Genomic DNA, 23,399 nt, shown 5'->3' with positions numbered 1-23,399 from the left:
CAGCACTATTGAAAAGTACCCCTTGCGGTTTATGTACTCGCCGGCTTGGTGCTCCGGTGCCAAGATAGGGATATGGGTTCTGTCTATGGCCCCACCACAGTTAGGGAATCCCATTGCAGCAAAGCCATCCACTATGACCTGCACATTTCCCAGGGTCACTACCCTTGATATCAGCAGATCTTTGATTGCGTGGGCTACTTGCATCACACCAGCCCCCACAGTAGATTTGCCCACTCCAAATTGATTCCCAACTGACTGGTAGCTGTCTGGCGTTGCAAGCTTCCACAGGGCTATCACCACTCGCTTCTCAACTGTGAGGGCTGCTCTCATCTTGGTATTCATGCGCTTCAGGGCAGGGGAAAGCAAGTCACAAAGTTCCATGAAAGTGCCCTTACGCATGCGAAAGTTTCGCAGCCACTGGGAATCGTCCCAGACCCGCAACACTATGCGGTCCCACCAGTCTGTGCTTGTTTCCCGAGCCCAGAATCGTCGTTCCACAGCATGAACCTGCCCCATTAGCACCATGATGCATGCATTAGCAGGGCCCATGCTTTCAGAGAAATCTGTGTCCATGTCCTGATCACTCACGTGACCGCACTGACGTCGCCTCCTCGCCCGGTATCGCTCTGCCAGGTTCTGGTGCTGCATATACTGCTGGATAATGCGTGTGGTGTTTAATGTGCTCCTAATTGCCAAAGTGAGCTGAGCGGACTCCATGCTTGCCTTGGTATAGCGTCCGCACAGAAAAAAGGCGCGGAACGATTGTCTGCCGTTGCTCTGACGGAGGGAGGGGTGACTGACGACATGGCTTACAGGGTTGGCTTACAGGGAATTAAAATCAACAAAGGGGGTGGCTTTACATCAATGAGTATTTCAGGCAGGACTTCACGGAGGGTTCCAATAAGAAATGGTGCACCTAAGTAATTGTTCTTATTGGAACAAGCAGGTTGGTCTGGCCTCTGATTGATACATGGCTAGATTTACCTCGCTGCACCTTCTCTGTGAGTGACTGCAGTGTGACCTAGAGGAATGAGTCCCCTAGACGGGGGAGGGGGGGAAGCAAATGAGTACAAAACAAATCTGGTCTATTTCTTTTTTTGATCCACTCCATCTATCTTTTACATCTTTGGCTGGCAGCAGACGGTGCAGAAGGACTGCAAGCCATCCACATCTCATGGCTGCTCGGCAGAAGATGGTGCAGTAGGACTGCTAGCCATCCTCACCTCTTGCCTGCCTGGCAGAAGATGGTACAGTAGGACTGCTAGCAATCTGTACCACCTGCCTGCTCACCATAAGATGGTTCAATAGGACTGACTGCAGGACTAAAGAGAATGACCTGGTCAAGTCACTTCTAATGTAGTCCCTGCACCCATGTCTGCCCAGGCGCTCCTGGCTGACGTGGCCAGGAGCACCTCGGACATGACGATGACGGCTACCAGTCCTACTGCACCGTCTGCTGCCATAAGGCAAGGGGTTGCTGCTACTGTGTAGCAATGCAGTACCACGTCTGCCAGCACCCAGGAGACATACGGTGACGGTTAGCTGAGCGGGCTCCATGCTTGCCATGGTATGGCGTCTACACAGGTAACTCAAGAAAAAAGGCGCGAAATGATTGTCTGCTGCTGCTTTCACGGAGGGAGGGAGGGAACGGGGGCCTGACGATATGTACCCAGAACCACCCGCGACAATGTTTTAGCCCCATCAGGCATTGGGATCTCAACCCAGAATTCCAATGGGCAGCGGAGACTGCGGGAACTGTAGGATAGCTACCCACAGTGCAACACTCCGGAAGTCGACGCTTGCCTCGGTACTGTGGAAGCACTCCGCCGAGTTAATGCACTTAATGCACTTAGAGCATTTTCTGTGGGGACACACACACTCGAATATATAAAAACATATATATCTAAAAAACCGAATTCTATAAATTCAACCTAATTTCGTAGTGTAGACATACCCTAAGATACCTTTCCTGCAGAGCTGTGCAGCTATTATTGATGTGACCTTCAAAAAGACCATTAGGGCAGATGACAGGCCAAAGGGGAGCACCTGGTATTGAAAATGGTCCTGGCCAACCATGAAACGTAGGAATTGTTTGTGGGATGGGTGGATAGTGATGTGGAATTATGCATCTTGAAGGTCGAGGGCTGAGAACCAATCCCCTTGTTATAGTGATGGAATAATCGCTGCAAATGTCACCATTTTGAATTTCTGTGCCTTCACACAGGTGTGGAGTAGTCTCAGGTCTAGGGTGGGTCTCTAATCTCCACTCTTTATTGGTACCAGGAAGTATCTTGAATAAAATCCCTTTCCTCTGTGCTGCATGGGGACTGGTTCTATAGCTCCCAAATGTAAGAGTGTCTATTTCTTGACAAAGCATGCTCTTGTGAGAGGGGAACCCTGAAGAGGGATGGGGAAGGGGGTGTTCATTGGTGGAATTGAAGAAAGGTGGATGGTGTAGTCTGTGGAGATGATCTCCAAAACCCATTTGTCTGTAGTGATAGACTCCCAGGCTCACCTGAAGTGGTGAACGCGGTCGCCGAAGAGAGGAAGGCTAGTGAATGGGTGCAGCTGAAGAGGACGAGGATGACAATTCAGGCCCTCAACCAACCTGTCAAAATTGCTGCTTAGAAGTGGATGGGTGTGAGGCAGGAGGCTGAGAAGAGGACTGTTTCCTTCTCTGAGATCTCTGCCTCTTTTGGTGTGGTTCATAGGATCTCTGGGAAGTAAGAAATTGGACATGGCGGGATCTTTGGGCTCTCTGAGACTTGCTGACTTTTCTCTTCTAGGTGGGCATATAAATACCAAGAGAAAGCAAGGTAGCTCTAGAGGCCTTCAATGTTCAAAAAGATTCATCTGTGCTATCTGCGAACAACTTAGACCCATCAAAACAAAAGTCCTCTACTGTACTGTGGACCTCTTTTGGGAATTTAGAGAGTTGGGGAGCCTGGAAACTCTTCTAATTACCACCAATGTAGCGATCGAACGGGAATGTAGTAGCAGCAGTATCAAGGGTGGCTTTTGTGCTGTCCTGGCAAATAGCTGACCCTCTACAATAATTGCCTAGAATGGTTCCATGTTCTGTCAGCAAAAGGTTTGTGAAAGACTTCAGCTTGATATAATTCATCTGGTTATACTTTGCCATCAATGCCTGATAATTGGCAATTCTAAATTGTAGGGAGGCTGAGGAATAAGACATCCTCCCCAGTAGATCCAGACACTTGTGGTCTCTGTCATGAGGCATGGTTTTAGCATGGTGCTGCCTACCATGTTCATTCACTGTGTCAACTACCAAGAAGTTAGGTGAGGGATGGGAAAATAAAAATTCTGAGTCCTTTGCGAGGGCGTAATGCTTCTTATGCACTCTTTTGCATGTAGACAGAATAGATGTTGCATTGTGCTGGATGACCTTCACTGGGTCCAGCAGAGCTTATTAACAGGCAGGGCTATGGGGGCTGATGACAGTGAGTAGAGGATGCTGAACAGCTTAAGATAAGGCTCTGTCACCTCCTTGAGGGGAATCTGTAGGGAGTCTGCGACTCTGTAGACCAGGTCCCGGACATGTTTAAAATCATCCCCCAGGGATAGAGGAGGAGGCATGACTGCTTCATCCTGAGGGGAAGAGCAGATACTAGTCATAGGAGACATCCCTTCAACAACTCTAGCCTCCTGTAGGTGATGAAGGTTGCTCCTTTCTATGGTGGGTGGTACTTGACACTCTGGAAAACTTGGTGACAAGTTGCCCAGGGGTTCCAACATGGCCAGGGAGGAGGTGAATAAGGCATAGGAGGCGGCACCCAAGGGTGTTCATATGAGTGAGGCGTTGGTAGTAATCATGGGCTGCAAACAGTTGCAGCTTCAATGGAGGCTTCTGGGAAGGGACCTCCGTAGGAGTGAGGAGGAGAACTTGAACTGACACGTAAGAGACCGAGGCGAGGTCTTCATCAAAATTCTCTTCCTCAAGTTCACTCAGAAATGGTGGAGTGCCTGGTACTGGGCAAAGTTCAGATGATCTGGATGTTCTCGGAACTGACAGCATCTCGGAGCTGAGTAGTGGAGAATCGGGTGTCTCAAATACAGCCAGATCCAGGGGAAACTGGAACTCCTGTGGTACCATGAGGGTTATCAATACGTAGGCTCTGGGCATTCGGAGGGGAGCACAGTCACTGACGGTACCAGAGGTCTTGTGCAGTCCTAGGGAAGCACGGTCAGTGCCCGAGTGGGCTTTTTTGGTACAGAGGTAGAGCTCTTCTTGCCACCCCAGTCTGATAACAGTACTGATGATCTCTCCAGGCCCATGGCTTTGCCACCTTGAGGTCTAGCTGTACCCTTGCACTTGAGAAACCAGCAGCCTCAGAAGTACCTGACTGAAGAGCTAGTGAAGCTCAAGATACCAGTGACCTCAATGTATTAGTGGTAGGTTCTCAATCTGGCAAGCCACGGGCACGTTCTTTCAAGGACAACTGCCATAGCTCCATCTCAGGCTGAGGCAGTTGAGAAGGAACTGATGGCGGTTTGCCCGCACAATGCTATATAACGACAGCCTGGGGCACAAGACTGACTAACATGCATGTGCGGGCTGAATGGAGACTGCTATGAGAAATCTCCAATCAAAGGTGCAGGGGGGCACTCACACACCTAGAGTGGAGAACCCGTAGGGACACTACTTGAAGAACATTTCATTTAGATTTTGAACTTTTTTATTTTTTAAAACTTTTCTTTAATCTAAATTTACTAAAATTTCAAAATCAAAGTTGTTTTGACTCTAAGAAGTGAAACTTTCTGTTAAAAAAAAAGTCTCAACAATTTCAAAACTTTTTTTTATCCAAACATAATTCAAGTCAAGAGATTCACTGAAACCATCCCTGGTTTGAGACCAGTTTCAGTTTCAACAAACCGTCATTTTTTGGCAAGAAAAAGGTTTGTTTAAAAATCCCCAACCAACTCTACCCATAATTTCCTTAGGAGCCAACTCATCAGTTCCACAGTCATTACAATATAACCACAAGGGAGAGCAGCTCAGTAACACAAATCAGGGTGGTTTAGGAGACAAGACTATGTACCAAAGTAAGCATGAGACTTCGTGAAAAGGATTACTATGTTCTATAAACCCAGCCCTGACATATATTCCTTCTGTGAACCTAATTAATTCATCTACTGCTCAATTTTCAAAAGTTTTAGGCACCTAATTTGCACCCACAACCAGTTAAACACACACCTAGTCATTTCTGCATGAGAATACCGATTTTCATATGCAGTCGCACATGCAAATTAAGCATGCAAATGTGCACACATTTTGCACATGCTTTTGTGTGACTAGCCTTTTGAAAGACAGGCCTTCATTCTATCTGTTTTAATTTTTCCCATTTTACAGAAAGATTACATCACAGAGGCGCTGGGACAACTAGGCTATGTTTACAATAGAAGCTAGTGGTGTGACTGCCCTGCTCGTGTACACATTCTCACGCTACTTCTCATTGAGCTAGCACAGGTATAGACAGCAGAGTAGCCATGATGCCATCAGTAGCGGAGGCATGGCTGAGCTATGCCAAATACAAACTCACCTGAAAATAGGGGCATGTGCTTGGCTTAGGCTGAGCCGTGCCTCTACTGCTGGTGCCTGTGTGACCACAGCTAGGCTGCTATTTACACTCAGGCTCGCTCTATGAGAACTAGCACGAGTATGTGTGCATGAGCAGGGGAATCATACCCCTAGCTCACAGGGTAGACGTAGCCTTAATTACTGTTTATAAAAGAGCTGTACACATGCTAAAACTAACTAATGCACACAACCTTTTAGTGGAGCAGGATTGAATTGCTCCATTACTTCCAGGTTATTTTAAGAACTGTTCCTTGACATTTTTTTAAAATGGTATGCAAAGACCCTAGCATGAGCTCCCTCTCATCTGCAGCAGGATGCTGGTGGTGACACAAACACCTCCTTTTCTTATATAAAATGAGTCAGTTAAGCCTGGATGTTCCAAAGAATCACCTCACCCTCCAAAATCTCAGGCCACTGTAATTAAACAATGGAATAATTAAATAGTAATCAGGCCAGAAAAAGAGTGAGAATCACTTAATAGGCCAGTGGTTAGGACACTCACCTGAGAGGCGGCAGATCCCTCTTCAAATCCCTCCTCCCCATTAGAGTGTGGAAGTACTCAAACCAGAGGACTCGCACATTCCAGGTGAGTACCCTCACCATTTGGAAAAATGCTATGAGAGGGGTCCTTCTTTTCCTCTCAGCAGCCACTTTGTGTGGAGTTAGGCAGGTGCCTAATTCATTCTTGCAAGAATGAGTTAGCACCTAAGCCACCTGGCTCCAGAAGAGGGGGTTCCTGGTTGTGGATTGCATAGAGAGATAGGCACCTCCCTGAAGCACAGAGTCTGGGCAAGTCAACACTACAGTGATACATCAGCACACTGATGCAGCTGCACCACTATAGTGCGTCTGGTGAAGACACGCTATGCCAAGGGGAGAGCGCTCTCCTGTCGATATAATTACTCCACCTCAGCAAGAAGCGGGGCAGGCCAAGGGATATGCTAGCTGCCCTTCCTGCAGCCCCTATTGGCGTGGAGAGGTGAACCGCGGCCAGTGGGAACCGTGATCGGCCGAACCTGCAGACGCGGCAGGTAAACAAACCGGCCTGGCCCACCAGGGGCTTTTCCTGAACAAGCAGCGGCCCTAGTTTGAGAACCGCTGCTCAACAGTTCTGATGTAGCCCCATCTGTATTGAACATGTAGTGACTTTCTAAATTAAATTTTTGGTAGGCTTCCTTGAGAATCTCTCTCTACAGCTTTGCATGTACTGTAGAGTATTAAGTTACCTTTAGATCTGAATGTTAGAATAGTCTAAATATTAAAGTTCTTGTATGTCTTGAACTCACTTGAACAGTAATAATAAATTCTGTACTAAAGAAGATACATACTTAGTACACTGTTAGTATAATTGGAGTACAAACACAATATCACTTATAATGTGATATATTAATATACTGATTGGTTAGTTTTGATTGAGGCCAAATTACTGAATATGGTAATTTACATGGATTGTGATTTTTAATATTTGTAAAAAGAGCATAGAGCAATACATAGGTGCTTTTAAAATCTGTATTATGTGAATATAAATAAAATAAAATAAATAAAATTGTAAGGTGGATGTTTAATTGTCTCAACACTCCGATTTGACTGGCTAACGTAACACAGGAGCTCTCTAACAATTCATTTGATAAGTACAAAGTAATTGCATTATACATGTAATGAAATCTGCACTTTGGTTTTGCCTGCACACTCCAGCACATTTTTAACTTATGGTAGCAACAACCTCCTTGGCACTAAGCATTTACTGGGGATTAATGACTTGTTTGGGCTACTGCCCTGGCACAGGAGGGAACTCTTCTCCCAGTCAGTAATTAATTCTCACAAAAATGCCCTGTGTTTTAACAGTTATTGCTTAAAAATACATATTTTACAATGAATGGCCCAATATATTTTACCCGACACTCCATAAATTGACAGCATACTAGAGTTGGATTAAGTGTTTATTATTCCTGTTTTTCAATTATGAGACTCACTAATTGGCTGTTTCTAGGCTGATTTGCAACAACAATCACCCTGTTCACGTTCCTAGAAAATATTTTAAATGGAATATTTTTGTTTTTCACTGTCAATCTAATGTAAGGAGCTAGAACTTTATGAGGAAAGATTAAACGAGATAAATATGAATAGTTTGAATAAGCATCCAAAGGGAACATAATATACACCAAAAAACGCATAATCAAGAAAAATGGAGAGGAACTGTTTAGTCTGATACCTGGGATGAGGTAACTAGGACTAACTAGGAATAATGGGGTGATCTTCCTGATACGAAGCTAATTAGATCATGGAGACTTCCCTTTGGTGATGGAAGCCCCATAACGTGAAATATTTAAAACCAGACTTGACAAAAGACGGGGGGGGGGGAGGGGGGGGTGTTTGCAGGGGAAGGGGAAGAAAATTGGAGAAAACAATGTGTCATTGATAAACAGATGGTCTGGATGTCCTACTTGGTTTTTTCATCTCTAAGTACTATGAATCTATTACAACAATGGTATACTGCAAGCAAGGCCAGAATGGAATAAACTCAGGCAAGAAGTATTTAACCGGAGTTGTAATAACAATTTTCGTGTATTTATTAAAACATATTAAGTTCAGTAACTCGGGAAATGAAGATGTTAGTTACTTTAATATCAACTGTAGTTAGGTATTCTTACCTCGTGTATATCTTTCATCCAGCTTGTTATACCTTGAAAGCTGTCTGAGTTTGTGATGTCATAAACCAGAACAAAGCCATGTGCTCCACGAAAATAACTAGTACTAATTGTATGGAATTGTTCCTGACCAGCAGTATCCCTGAAATACACCAGAAAGGAATCACTTGGTACTGCATACATTGAAAGAGTATGGATGTGTTTTTTCAGTGCAACTTAAACAATACAGCCCCAATTTAGAGCTGTTTTTTGAGAGAGGAGGGGGAAAAAGTGGTATAATACATGCCACTCTGCAGGGAAAGAGCTGGCAAACTATTTTGAGCATTTATGTTAATATTGCTGACTATTCTAGAGCCTATACTTAAATAATTGAAAGAAAGACAAAAAATAGGTTTTGTCTACAGTAAAATTTTAAATCACAGTGTAATTAAACGTATGTAACCGCATTTGTACAACCCTTGGTACAGAATGTTTGCATTGAAATAAACTAAGACTTCAACTACAGAAGCGTACTTTGGGGTAAGCTGCAGAAAGGTAGCATTTCAGCATCAGTGTGGCTAGATTAGGATAGCGACACCAAGAGCTAAAACCCCATCGGTGAGGTTTTCTCTCCTGCCCTTGCCCCTTTGCAGTGGGTAAAGTGGTGTAAAGCTGCTCTAAAATGATTGGATCAGGCTGGGGGACAATTTCCCCAGCACAGGCACTTTAGAAGACACATGTAATGTACTTTTCTGAGCACCCCTTTGTAAGACCTGGCGAAGGGAGAATGTTGGGGGTAGGCTGGGGTGGGAGGTTTAAGATGGTGCTGGGGCCATGATACGCAGTGCTGCAGAGATTCCAGGCAGCACTATGGCCCATATAGCATCCTAGGGAGGCAGCTGTAATTTAGACAGGCCTCCAGAGCTGTCTAGATTATGATAGAGATTACAGGGCAGCCCAGGATCCAGTGAATGCATAAGTAGCTCAAAAGCCACCATAGCCCCTCCTCCTATTGGGCTGTGAGTTCTGTGTTCGCAATTCAGATAAGCAGCGAAGAATCTTACCCTAAATGTAGACAAGGACTAAAAAAACCTCCCCAGAATGCATCCAAACCCTCTAGCCATTGGAGATCTAGTGGCTGGCAACTCAAAAATAGGGAAATATATACAGAACTCAGTACAAATAACTGGGCTGCACCACAGCCGCAGCCCCAAAACTCCCCCTTTAATGTAAAAATAAGATTATGATGCCCAAAGAGTCACCTTGCCACTCTTCATCCAAAATTCTAAACCTGGCCCTATGAACACATGTTTGTAGGATAATGAAATATTTAAATCCAGATCTCCTGACTTTTTCTTTTAAATTTAACATTTTAATAAAGTTGCTTATATTTAGTATGGAAAGCTTCCAAATATGCAATATAGGTTTACATTTTATCCATATTCTACAATTACTTAATGTTAAATGTTTCTAAGATAACTGTTTTTTAAAAAACATGTACTATAGTAGTTCTAAACATGGCCCCCTCACCCTAATGAAAGTTTTAATATGATCACTACACTGTAGGAAGACAAATCATCAAAGCTGGACAAGATTTTGTACAGTGTACAGTTCTATAATTTAGTTGGCTTTCATTTGTGGGACAAATTATAACTTACCATATTTGAAGTTTCACTGTTGTATCATTAAATGTTATTGTTTTTACTTTAAAGTCAATGCCTAAAAGAAACAAGAAAATCTGTTACATGTCTTGCAATAACATTTATTTCGTATGGAGACTGTTTGTAAATAAGAGTTATTTTAGGGATGCAGAGAAATGGAAGCACACCAATCAACCAAAAATCATAACAAACCACTAATTGTATATACACAAAACAGAGGTAGGGAAAAAAGAGCTATAAAATTTCTTCTTGATATACATCAGTAATTATATTGAAATTAACTATCAAACTGTTCAAAGTTCTATACTCAGTCACTCGTGCATGGTCAACTCGGAAATTATAGCTACAAACCAGCATTAGCTGGCAAGTGACATGACTGCTATTTCATGGCCCATGCACAAAACTGTCACAGTATTGGCAATTTCTGCTAAGGGAATCAGTCCCATAATAATAGTGCTGCAGTGCTGCATGGAGGTTTAGTGACAAATGCTTACATGGCATTTGATCGCCCTATGCCATTCTTTAGCCTTTACTGCAACATTACTGAAAAGAAGTGTCCAGGATTACATCAACAGGACTAGAAATGAATTAAATGAATTAATTAATTAGGTACAAAGATAAGTGGACATGCATTCAAGTAAAGACCATACCTCTATACTACCCTTCCATCTAAATGTCTATGCCTCAAAATCCAAAATGTTTTGGTACTGAAACATATTTTGGACCTAGTCATATTGCAGTATAGTAATGCCTCTGCAGCCATTATACTCTTTTCTTTAAGGATGTTTTTCTTTATAACTTATCCAGTTTTTCATTACCTAAAGTATCACAATAGCACCCAAAATAGGTGCCAGACAGATGTACGGGAGAATGCATTTTTTGCCTTGAGGAGTTTACAATCCAATAAAAATGAAACTCCAAACATCACACTGGAGTCTGCTATCTACTGAAGCATGAAGGTCCAAAATAAAAAGATTGTATAATTCCCTGCAGTTACACAACTTTTTCAATGACTTTAGCAGTGAAATTTTAAAGAAAGCATTTCAAATGACAGGTTTCGGAGTAGCAGCCGTGTTCGGTCTCAAAATGTAATATCCACTGAGAAACCTCTTCATTCTGTTCATTCATTTCAAGTCAACTAGGAGAATACCTTAATGGGCAAAAGGGTATGTATTTCAGGCACATGAGCTCAGCTGAATTAGCTTAATAAAACTGAGAAACCCTGTTAAAATGCAGGTTAACATGTCTCAAGTTGTGTTAGGTGGCCATGTTGTAGCCTAGGCTTCTCACTAAGTTAAAACATACCTAACTAACATGACTTCAGATGTGTCATCCTACATCTCAGTGGGGCTTTTCAACTGTGTTTACACTAATTTGACTGGGCTAACACAACTGAAAAAGTACACCCTTTTTGCATGTCAAGAAAAGTCCACATTGTGTTGAAGTGTAATAAAGAGATGTTATAATGGACATCAGTGAAGCTGGGAACCAGAGTGCAATTCTGTTTTTGGTGCTACCAGAATACAGATAAATAAATACCTTACACCATAAAAGGATAACCTTATGAAGAGAGATTATACTACATTTCAAACCCTAGAGCAGCAGTCTCCAAACTTTTTTGATCGCGCACCCCTATCAGTAAAATTTTTTTGAGCACGCACCCCCAATATATGTATATTTATTTATGTATAAATTATATACATGTACTACTGTACTAATATATTGTGTAAATTATAAAACATACGTAAAAAACAGAAATTAAAAAACGATGAGATAAAGATGAAATAAACAATATCTTTAAATTTTTTATTTATTTATTAACGGTACAAAAAACCTTTCTGCTCTCACTAAAAAAAAATTAATATTTTTAGAGAGAGCAATGTGATTGAATATGCTTTATTATTTTTGAAAATCTTGGTTTAACACTTTGCGATACAGCAGGCGCTCACGGTGGGGTGCGGGGTCTGGGAGGGAGTTAGGGTGCGGGAGGGCACTCAGGGTGGGGGTGCAGGAGGAGGCTCAGGGCCGGGGCAGGCAGAAGGTGCAGAGCACTCACCTGGGGCAGCTCCTGTTGAGCCGGGGTGTGCAGGTGGCTCTGCGCAGCACCACCCCCATGGCCATGATTCTGGGAGCTGCCCCCTTCCCCCCGGCAGGCAGGGCCACCCGGAACGCAGGAGCTTTAGGGGCTTCAGGGCCCTGGGCTAAGGGGGCCCCAGCCTGCAGCTCTAAAGCCCCTTTCGGAATGCGGCCCTGCGAGCACGGGCCGGAGGACTCAGGAGGAGCAGGGGCAGCCGTGCAGCCAGCGGCCGGAGAGAAGCGGCGCTCTCCCCTTCAAAGCACCGCTTCTCTCCAGCCAGCTTTGAAGGGGAAAGTGCTGCTTCTTTCAGGCCACTGGCTGCGCAGGTGCCCCTGCTCCTCCATGGGCCGGAGGACTCAGGCCCCCCCCCCTTTTTTCCCCTCCAGCGGTGCTCCTCCTGCCGCACCGCCCTTTTGCTCCGGCAGCACTCCTCCTGCTGTGCCCCCCAATCGATCGTCGTGCGCGCACCCCACTTTGGAGACCACTGCCCTAGAGGACACCTTCAACTGCAAGTTATCTTACTTAATGCTCATGAGTCAAGCCTCAAGCTATCAGAATCTACAGTACTCAAAAGTCTATGCCTGCTATATTCGTGAACTGTTGTACCACAGCTCCTTTTTTTTTCAGAAGTAAAATCAGCAGCATCTTTAGACTGTCTTGGAAGAATAGCCTTAATAGTCTGTCTTCTATAGTCTTCAATTTGTAAATTTCTTCTTATCCCTTAGCTGTGGGCTAATAGCCATAATTCTAGAAATCTCTCTTAACTTTGATGATTCCAAAATAGAACACAACTGTCCTTTGTAATTTTCCTAAAATAACTCTCCTCTGATAGAAAAGGAACATGAAAAAAGTCACATTTGTGGTTTCTGTGCTGGTGAAATCTGTGTTTTAGACAGAGGGGCAGAGCTTAGATTCAGCACACAAACAGTGGACTGGCGTACCTGCACCTCCTTCATGCTGCTTTATGTTCTCTATAATCTAAGAGCTTCTTTATGAGAACATTTAGTACGTGGCAAGCCTGGGTCTGAATCTACCCTGGACTAGCCTGCCATGCACTAACTGTCCATGTGGATCTTGCTGCTACGCATTAACAGTTCCTTAGTGTGTGCGACTGCTAGTGTACTAAATGTTCATGTAGACAAGCTTTAAGCTTTCATTTAAAAACAAAAACAAGCCTCTAGCTGTTATGGTTGCTAAGGTAACTTCAAAAATATGACCCTAGTGTAAATGATGCAGTGACATCTACCTACATTTGCAGAACCTGAATCCATAGCTCTGAGAAATGTGATCTGTACCATTCATCTCAATGGGTACTAACACAGATATCAATGATAATACTTTACGTCAATGCAGTTAACTCACTGCTCACTAAACCATAAAAGAAAGGAGAGAGAAGATTGCATTGTTAAGATAGGTTTCAGAGTAACAGCCATGTTAGTCTGTATTCGCAAAAAGAAAAGGAGTACTTGTGGCACCTTAGAGACTAACCAATTTATTTGAGCATAAGCTTTCGTGAGCTACAGCTCACTTCATCGGATCCGATCTTATTATTGTTAAGATATACACTAGCTACTGTGAGTGACAGCTCAGTTTGACACCACATGCAAGTGGGACTGAGAGACACCACTACTTCCCCTCCCTTCCCAAATCAAGAAGCCAAGCTAAAGAAACACTGCAGAGCCCGGTGGGACATGATGTTGCTCAAGGGGGAGCCAATATCAAGAAGCTCAGCAGGACGCAAGAGCTTCATTGAGGGGAAGCCGAGCCCAGCAGAGCCCATGGGAGTAATCAGACTCCACTCCACAGTTATATTTGAACATCTGCACACTCTATTGTGATCAGTATGTCATGTATGTGAAGCTTATTTTATGGGCAGAGCATGGAGGAGTACCATCACATTTTCCCACCAATCTGGTCCCCTGCAGAGGTGGTTTATAAGAGAATGCTAGTCACACCTCCGACAATGGAAAGACTGCTGAATTTCAGTTATTGCCTGACAAACACAAAGACATGTTTTTTCAAAAGCCCTTCCTTTCAGATTAATGTTTGATGATTCTGTTATCAATTTACTGTGCAGCAAGAGAATAGAAAAATAACCCAGTCTATCAAAGGGCTGATGATATATCAATAAGGAACTTTCATTTTGTAGGTCAGAAAGATTAACAATGTTAGGAAGCTTTTGTTTTTTTTCTTATGGTTCTAACCAGATAAAATATTTGACAGCATAAAGATAAAAGTACCACTATTCTTCTGCTTCTGTGCTTTACAGACAATCTAAATGTTCCAATGCAAGTTCTCGGAAAAATCAACAATTTGATGTTAGAATCATCATTTTGATTCCTACTTGAACCTCGCTGCCTAACTCTATCAAAGGCAAACTTTCACAAAAGTGCAATAAAATGGCAAAATACCAGAAAATCTCCCTTCTTTTAACTTCTAAATGCATCTTATAGCAGACTGCAGGATAAGCCTTCAGATGCAAGATTCTACTTAGTACTAAAAGTTGGTGTGGGTGGTGGCTATTTAGGTGGAGAAGTTTAAATTATCATGTGGGTCATGCCCTTCAGCTGATGAAAATTCTCACTAAAACTTTAATGGAAGGGAAAAAAGAAATAATACAATTGGCAGCTGTAGTAAATTTTATGTGAAACTTTCCTGAAGAAATTGGTAAAGGTGGCTGGAAATATAATTTTACCCAAACATGCTTATATGCTCCAATCAGGCTTATATGCTCTAATCAGGCAATCTACAAAATTGAAGAAAATTGCATTTCAAAGAACCACTTATAGAATTTAGTTTGTTTCTTTAGCTTTCTACAGCAGATGTTACAGCACTTGACAGGGACATGATATGTGGTGGAGATTTGGAAGGTCACTTTCAAAACGCTGAGTTGGGAATACTTTCAAAAAATTATAACCCAGCAAGGCAATTCCAGCCCTACAGTAAAACAGTTCTTATTTGAAATACATTTTAATAATAAATTGACAAGAGATTTTATATATAAAAAAGGAACTAGAGACTGCTGAATCAGACCAAAATGTAATCTAAATTAAAATAAGGCATATTGACTTCTTAAGTCAACTTAAATGTATTGACCTAAAAAGGTCAATGAACGTTAGCGAAAAAGAGAAGTCAATATGTACTGAATGCATGAATTGTTCATGTCTTTATATGAAGTTTCAAGCAAACTTAGCAAACTGAAAAGACAAGAAAGAAAAATGAAAAATATAGTGCCAAAGATAGCTCACATATTTCAGATGGTTTTAGGCCAATGTATTATATAATATGATCAACATAACAAAACTAACATTGATCACCAGCCCAGAGATAAAAGTTATTTGAAAACAGGAGCTTGTATTTTCTTCTTTGGATTCTTCATATAAAACCTGGAATGTGATAAAACCCAGTATTTATGATTCATTCTCTCTTTATATTTAAATAATAAAGATGCCTATTCAAGGTTCCAGGAGAACTAACATAATTAAGTATACAATAAATACAACTCAATTAAAACTCATCAGCTTTAAAATAATCAGTTCCACAGAAACTCAGCCAGCCAACCACCCACACACACACCCTTCAGCATCTAGGAAGCATACTCTCAGCCCTTTCCAAAACCCCTCTCTATCAGGTGCCTTTTACAGCATGCCCAGAAAGTCACCAAATTCAGGCTATTTCAGGTCAAGAGAGGAAGCAAGTTCCAGAGAATCTTCACAGAGAATGCCCCGCAACTATCCTACTCTCTTATAAAGAGGGGGATCAAGCCTGAACACCTCTACTGACCACAGCTGTGGCAGTATGGCATGCGGAGAGAGGCAATCCCTCAGGTAGACAGGTCCAAGGCTATTAAGGGCTTCATAGGCCATAGCTAAAGACCAATGGGCAACCAGTGCCCCACTCAATAAGCGATCAGATACATTCTGTACAATCTTTAGTCTTCAAATGGTTTTAAATTTAAGGTGTAGTCTCATGCATCACATTGCAATATGCTAATCCTCACGTAACAAAAGCACGGGTAATAGTGGCAACTCTGCATCTGAAAGAAAAGGTCGTAACTTCCTAGCCAAAAAGCTGACTGGGTCACTGCTGTAATATGAAAAGGAGGATTTGTGGCACCTTAGAGACTAACAAATTTATTTGAGCATAAGCTTTCGTGAGCTGCAGCTCACTTCATCAGATGCATTTGGATGGATGTAATATGATTGTCAAACAGCAGCTGGGAGTCTAAAGTCACCCCTAAATTGCAACACTAGTAACTAAAGGCAGATTATTCCTTCAGTCAAAGGGGGTGATATTACCTCTTCCATCTCTTCCAGAGGCTTTTCCCAACCCACCATCGGTCTTATCTGGGTGAGGTTCAGCTAGCCTGGTCTCATCCGTGCCCTCATCTCAACTAGATATTGGCTGAGTCATTGAACTGCACTGTCCAGATCAGACTAGCCAGACCTACAGTTAATCTAACAGCATACTGATGACACTGCACCCCATCCCTCCTTACTAACCCTCCTAAATGACCCATATATGAACAGGAGGGATGACAGAATGGCATCCTGCGAGACCTCACATTTGAGAGCTGAGAGGAGAAGCAATAGCCCACAACTATCCACTAAGACCTCTCTGAAAGAAAAGAGCAAAGCCACTGAAGAGCAGCCCTATCCACTCCTGTCAGATTATGCAGATGAGTCACCAACATACCATGATCAATGGTATCGAAGGCAGCTGATAGATCAAATACCACCAGCATGGACACCTCATCATCATCTACTGCCAGGAGGAGATCACTGACTCTGTGACAAAGTCAGGTCTATATACCCAGATTGACATGGGTCATGGAGGTTAGTGGCACCTAGATAATGTGAGAGTTGTTCCACTACAAGCTTCTCCACAGTCTTATCCAAGAAGTGAAGATTTGTTACTGATCAGTAATTAGCAAGAGTGTCAGCATCAAGAAACATCTTTTTGAGCAAAGGTTGCATTATTGCTTCCTTCAAAGCAATAGACTCTCTAACAGAGGTGTTGATGATCTCCACAAGCAAGGGACTCAGTAAGAGAGCTTTGTACAGGGTAAAACGGATTTATTCAGGGTTTGGACCCCTGTGAAGGACAGGAACACTTCTGTAAGCTGCTTTCAGTTAAGCCTACAGCTGTTAGGGGACATGGTTCAGGCCTGGGTCTGGGTTTGGAGCAGGCTAGTGGGTCTGGCTCAAACCAGGTAGGGCACTGAAGTCCTAAGCTGACTGGGCAGGAAAGCTTGGCACATCAGGTGGCAGCTCCCAGGGGGTTTCTGTGTCACAATGATATAAACCAATTTGCAAACCTAGAGAAAAAGAAACCCCTGTCTGAAAGGAGATTTCAGTTTTAGATTTCTGTAATTTACGTGCAACAAAACAAGGACAAAAAACGTTACAGACACACACGCACTCTTGAATGTGTCCCTTTGAACAGAAATTCAAAATACAATTTTCTGCTCCTTCCCTACCCCCAAAAAGTGGAACTTGTATTTTGAATTTCTGTTCAAAGGGATGCATTCAACTGTCTGCTACTTCCCTTCCCCCAAAAAGTGGAACTTGAATGCATCCCTTTGAACAGAAATTCGAAGTACAATTGTCTGTTCCTTCCCTTCTGTTCTTTCCCTTCCCCAAATAAGTGGAAGCTTCACCTTTTTAGAACCAAGATCTCCACAAATATTTTCCCACATAGAAGCACATGGCACCGTCGAGAAGACAATAGCTAGGATAACAACTTATTTCATACCTATAATAAATAAGTACTGTGCAGAAGCTTCATGTTCCCTTGTACACAAGATTTTTTTTTGTTCACAGGCTTTCCCTATGGCTTTCTATCCTGTGCCATTGTTTAAATAAAAAGTTATTCTTTATAGTGTGCTATTTTCAATATGATGCATCTGCCTTATGATCCGTCTAAGTTTAATTATAAAACTGCTTATAATTCACCCAAACTGTATAACTGAAGAGAAGGAATGTTAGGGGGCTTATTCCTTCACCCGCTTACTTCCCTAGCCCTTCTCGCATGAACAGAGAGCAACAATACGCGAAGTTCAAAGGTGCAAACAATTCGATGTTTATTGCGGTGAACTTCCAGCAAGCATGAGTCCAGTTTCCTTCCTTAGTGTCTCCCTTCCCAGTTCTGACACCACAGAACCTTGCCTCTGTCCCTGTTCCCCCCCCTTAGCAAAACATGATTCCAATTTTCCCACCCCCATTCCCTGTTCCTATTCCCCCTGCTTACTTGCTGATTGACTGCAGACTATATAGTAAAACTTGAGTTCTGCCTAGCTATACCTTAACCAATCATTTTACTGAAATTTAACTAACCAATCCTAACATATTGTAACATGCATTTAACCAATTATATCCCACCACTTTAATTAGTTTACACCCAGCAAACTTAATTATACAGCAGACAGAAACAATCACAGAACCAGACAGTGATTATACAGACAAACAATAGGGAAATGGGGACTACAATGATAGAACAACACAGAAATGAGGATTTCATATCCCAACTATTGATAAGGGAGTCCTTACTGAAGAGAAAACTATCAAAAACCCTTTTACACCCTCTAGGCTCTTCCCTTTCTCTGGAGGTGATAGATCAGATCACCTTTCTAACAGCCCCAGATTGCCTTCTGTCAATGTGACTAGTCTGGAATGTGAGGATGTGACCGTTTGCTTCCCAGCTTATGGCTGCCTCTGCTGCTTAGCCAAAGGCCTTAGCCTAAGAACAGGGCCTCAGACTGTCACAGTAAGAGAAGGCCCTTACACCAGCAGACAGTGATTTTGATTCTTTCTTCTGTACCTCTATAACTAGCGAAGTGATAAGAATACACCTAAATTCTTAGCGTACAGGCCTTTACAGACAGGCCTGAATATCTATATCCTAAGCGAGCTGGAGCTCACAAAAGCTTATGCTCAAATAAATTTGTTAGTCTCTAAGGTGCCACAAGTTCTCCTTTTCTTCTAACAAGGAAGAGCAACCATCCTTGAGCGTTTAAGTGCTACATAAAATGCTTTCAATGAAAATTAACCGTGAAAGCATGTTTTCATTTTCTAAAATATATAATTTTAGAAAGTTTCAACAAGTAGAGTCTATTAACAACAGCTACAAGACACTTTTTTTTGGAGTCTCACCAGGCTTACTTGCAGCAACATGGAATGCCTAGTTGCCGTGACAAAAAAAGCGACCCTCAACAGCTTCCCTCCCATCTTTTTTCTTCTGTGACTACTATCTTTATCTCTGAATAAAGGTAAGCTGATGACACACAATCCCGTCAAAAACTCAAATTCCTAGGGGACTAAATATCTGAGAGTACTGGTACGGGCCTTTTACTTCACTTCCAGTTGAAATTCCAGGTGGATAGGTAATGATTAATAGCCATTCATGGCCTTCAGATGAGTGTGCAATGGGCTGCAACAAAGGAAAGCTCTCAGTCAAGACTGTACCAGACATATGTCCACATCAAAATTACTACTCTTGTTGGTAGACTCAGTAAAGAGACAGAAGACCAGATGGACAAAGTCTGAACTGCTCTATCATCCCTGGAAACTGTCCCTCCAGGATACAGTTGAGGCCAAATTGGAAAGCTGCTGCAGAAATTTAAACTGTTGCTTCCTGCATTGCACTTTTCTGGACAGGAGGCTTCCACTGCCAATACTGTTAGTCTGGCACTTATCACCAGCGCAACCCACTGATTTTAAAAATCTAGGGCCAATGTATACCACAAAATTGACCTGCCTGGGATTTTGAAACCAGATGCAAATAATCATTATTCAGATTTGGATAATTTGCTTAAAGCATGGATGGGACATAAAACTTTCTTAAAAGTTTTTGAAAACCACATAGGACTTGACTTTTGAAAATACACTCTTAATATGATCAGTTTTGTGATACACAGTAGCTTTTGATTCTTGAGTGAACAGAGGTAGAGTACCAGAAATTCCATCTGTTTGAGAAAAAAGTCTGAGGGGCATGAGTGCGCTTCCAATATTAGGTATCATCATGAAAGCAGACATTCACTTTCACAGGTATCCCACAGGAATGATGTACCTTCCATCATTATTACAGGTTTCAAAGGTCAATTTCGCTATCCGACACCTCCCTTTCTGATAGGCTCTGCTATCCTTATTCATATAGGTTTCAATGGAATGACTTGCAGAGTAGGATACTACTCAACTTAAGTAAGGGAGTTAGAAACTGGGCCAAATTCACCCAACTCTCATAGGGCCAGATTCTGACATCCTCACTTACATTAAGTATTCATATTTAAATCAATATCAATGGAGGAGAAAGGTACTCGTCAACATTTCTAATGATAAGGGTAATAACTGTATGAGGCTTTCAATAAGAACACCGGTCAGGGATGGTCTAGGGCAGCATTTCTCAAACTGGGGTCCACAGACCGAGAATACCCCAGGGGGTCTGCTGGCCCTACTGATCAACTTCCCCCCCTCCCTCCCAGTGCCTCCTGCATGCCGGGAAACAGGTGTTCAGCAGCATGCAGGAGGCGCTGGAAGGTAGGGTGAGGAGTGGGGACAGGGTGCGCTCGGGGGAGGAATCATGTTTGGGGCTGCCAGCCCCACTGATCAACTCCTCTCTCTCCCTCCCAGTGCCTCCTGCATGCTGGAGAACAGCTGTTCACGGGCATGCAGGAGGCCCTGGGAATGATGGGGAGGAGCAGGGACAGGACACTCGGGGAGGGGGCAGAATCATGTCCTGGGCCTCCAGCCTCCCTGATCAACTCCTCCCCCTCCCTCCTCCATGCTGGGGAACAGCTGTTCAGGGGCATGCAGGAGGCACTGGGAGGGAGAGAGAGGAACAGGGACGGAGCATGCTGGGGGGGGGGGGGGGGGCCGCGGCGGAAAGAGGCAAGGAAGAATAGGTGCAGAGGTGGAGCAGGGTCGGAAAGAGGTGGGGGTGGGGCCTTAGAGGAAGAAATGGACTGGTGGCAGGTCATAGGGCTGAGCTGGGGGGCTTGGAGGTCCCTGAAAGTTTTAAAATGAAAAGGGGATCCTGAAAAGGGGATCCAAGTTGCTAAAGTTTGAGAACTGCTAGTCTAGGGCATATGCAGAGCTGCTGGAACATGCAGGTTTCTCTGCACGCTTTTTCTATAAGTTTCCACTAAACAGCACATGAAATAAGGCAATTACAAATGCAGCCATCCACACCTATGGAAGAAGAAGAGATTCTCTTGGAGACACTATGCCTGACAAATCATTACCTACAAGGTCAGTAAAATAAATGGAAAGGATTTTAACTTTGTACCTATCATTAAAGGTGAAGGAACTAGGCATTTTATTTTAGATTGTAACTTCTTTGGAGCAGGGAGTATCATTTTCTATGTGTGTGTACAGTACTTAGCGCAATGGGGCCTTGACTTAGATTGAATTTCCCCTGTAGCGTAGCCAAGGCCTAAGCTACATAATTTGAGTTACGTGAATAGCTTAGATCTACTTATGTCTCTCCCATCGACTCCCCCTACTCTTCTCGATCTGGTGTAGTACATGAGTTGACGGGAGAGTGATCTGCAGTTGATTTAGCGGGTGTTCACTAGATCTGCTAAATCGACCGCTGATGCATCGATCATCACTCATGGATCCCCTGGTAAGTGTAAACAAGCCCTTATTTAAATTCTTGAGGCACTAATGCAATAACATTTTTTAAATAAATAAATAACAATAATTTTAAGGCCAACAGGAGGATGTCACAGATATCATATTAATTAATGCCAACACATGACAGTTGGTATGAGGAAGATTTGGAGTGGAAAGACAGGACCATGCATGTCCCCCTATTTAGGTCCTCACCATCAGTGTTTAAATGTCTAATTTAGTGAAGACTGCAAATGAATAAAAGTCGGTCTTGAAGATACAAATAAATATTTGTGCAGTGTGAAAGTGAGTGTGAGACAGTCTGCCAAGGTGTGAATGTGTGGGTGTCAGGGTGTGAATTCAGGTGTGTGTCAGCCTGTGGGGGTGTGACTGCAGGGGGTGTAGGGCAGTGTATAAATGTGTGTGTCGGGGTGTGACTGCAGGGGGTGTAGGGCAGTGTATAGATGTGTGTGTCGGGGTGTGACTGCAGGGGGTGTAGGGCAGTGTATAGATGAGTGTGTCGGGGTGTGAATGCAGGGGGTGTAGGGCAGTGTATAGATGAGTGTGTCGGGGTGTGAATGCAGGGGGTGTAGGGCAGTCGGTGAGGGTGTGAATGCGGGGGGGTATCAGTGTGGGCTGCCGGGACCCAGGCGCTGGCTCCGTGTCACTCACCGACGGTGGCGATGTAGGAGGCGGCGGGGGGCGGCCCGGCCGGGCTGGGCTCCGTGTACCTCCTCACGATGGAGGTTTTCCCCACGCAGGACTCCCCGGCCATCACTATTTTCACCAGCAGCGGCTTCCCCGCGGAGCGGTGCCCTGGCCCAGCCATGTCCCGTCCCGGGGGCACGTCATGTGGTCCCGGAAAGGGGCGAGCGGCGGCAACACCCGGCCGGGGCCCCGGGGCACCGCGGGGGGCCGGGGGCGGGTCCTTCCGAGCTTCCCGGACAGGCAGGAGGGATCCGCCTTCGCCGCTTGCGGCCCCAGCTGCTCCGGGACTCTCCGGCCTTGCAAAACAGCCGCCCGCCCTGCCCCGCGCCAGCCGCTTCCCGCCGCCCGGCTGCGTGTGTGCGCCTCTCGGGGTGGCGGGCTGTGTCTCTCCGTCTGTCCCTGCTTCTCGGGGTGGGGCTCTGTCTGTCCGTGCCAGCGCCTGGGCGTGGTCGGGTTGTGAAAAGATTGTGTGAGTTTTCGGGGGCGGGGCTCTGTCTGCCTGTGTGAGCTTCTGGGAGTGGGGCTGTGTCTGTCTGTCTGTCTGCTTCTGGGGGTAGGGCTCTGTCTGCATGAGCTTCTGGGAGTGGCGGGGCTCTGCCTGCCTGTCTGCCTGTGAGCGAGCTCCAGCTCTGTCTGTCTGAGCGCTCCGAGGGCAGTGTCAGGGCTCTGTCTGTGCCTGCTTCCTCCATTAGCCCCTATCTGACTTTTCTTCCCCTTGGCAAATCCTGGCGCCCGAGCCCCAGTCCCTGCGCTGGGAGGTTCCTACATAAAAGGCACGGAAGTGTTTCCGTCCTCACGCTCAGAAATGAGCAGTGGGAAGCCTGCACCACCCTTCAAGTGCCGAGTGTACAATGTCACACAAACCCAACTGGCTTTTGTGTAAAGGTCAGATGGAAAAGTAGTTGCTCCACACAAAGGGTTAATCGTTTGAGTAATTTGTAATGCTTTATTGCTAGAGGGGAAGTAAAGGGTCGATCATTTGAGGTGGTTTCGAAAGAAGAAGGCTCTGTGGTGAAAGCCTAACAGGAACTTATCTCAGAAAGTCCATTTTGGCACCCACTCAGCTCATTTGTGCTTCCTCAGCAGGGCACAATATGTTTTAATGCAGGATTCATATGC

At 44.1% G+C, this 23,399-nt stretch overlaps 1 protein-coding gene across 2 annotated transcripts in view; it reads right to left on the bottom strand.

The window, feature by feature from the left end:
- LOC141981431 (ras-related protein Rab-10-like) overlaps window positions 1-22,947 on the bottom strand; it is a 52,098-nt gene extending 29,151 nt beyond the window's left edge. For both annotated transcript variants that reach the window (XM_074943103.1, XM_074943104.1), the window contains exons 1-3: window positions 22,245-22,947; window positions 9,885-9,945; window positions 8,251-8,389 (exon numbers count right to left, since the gene is read on the bottom strand). In XM_074943103.1, coding sequence (XP_074799204.1) covers window positions 8,251-8,389; window positions 9,885-9,945; window positions 22,245-22,851 — 807 coding nt within the window. In that variant the 5' untranslated portion in view covers window positions 22,852-22,947. The remainder of the gene's footprint in view (window positions 1-8,250; window positions 8,390-9,884; window positions 9,946-22,244) is intronic.
- Window positions 22,948-23,399: the final 452 nt, after the last annotated feature.

This window comes from Natator depressus, chromosome 2 (assembly GCF_965152275.1).
Source record: "Natator depressus isolate rNatDep1 chromosome 2, rNatDep2.hap1, whole genome shotgun sequence".
In the NCBI taxonomy this organism is placed as follows: Eukaryota; Metazoa; Chordata; order Testudines; family Cheloniidae; genus Natator; species Natator depressus.
This window is presented reverse-complemented; position numbering and strand designations above follow the sequence as displayed.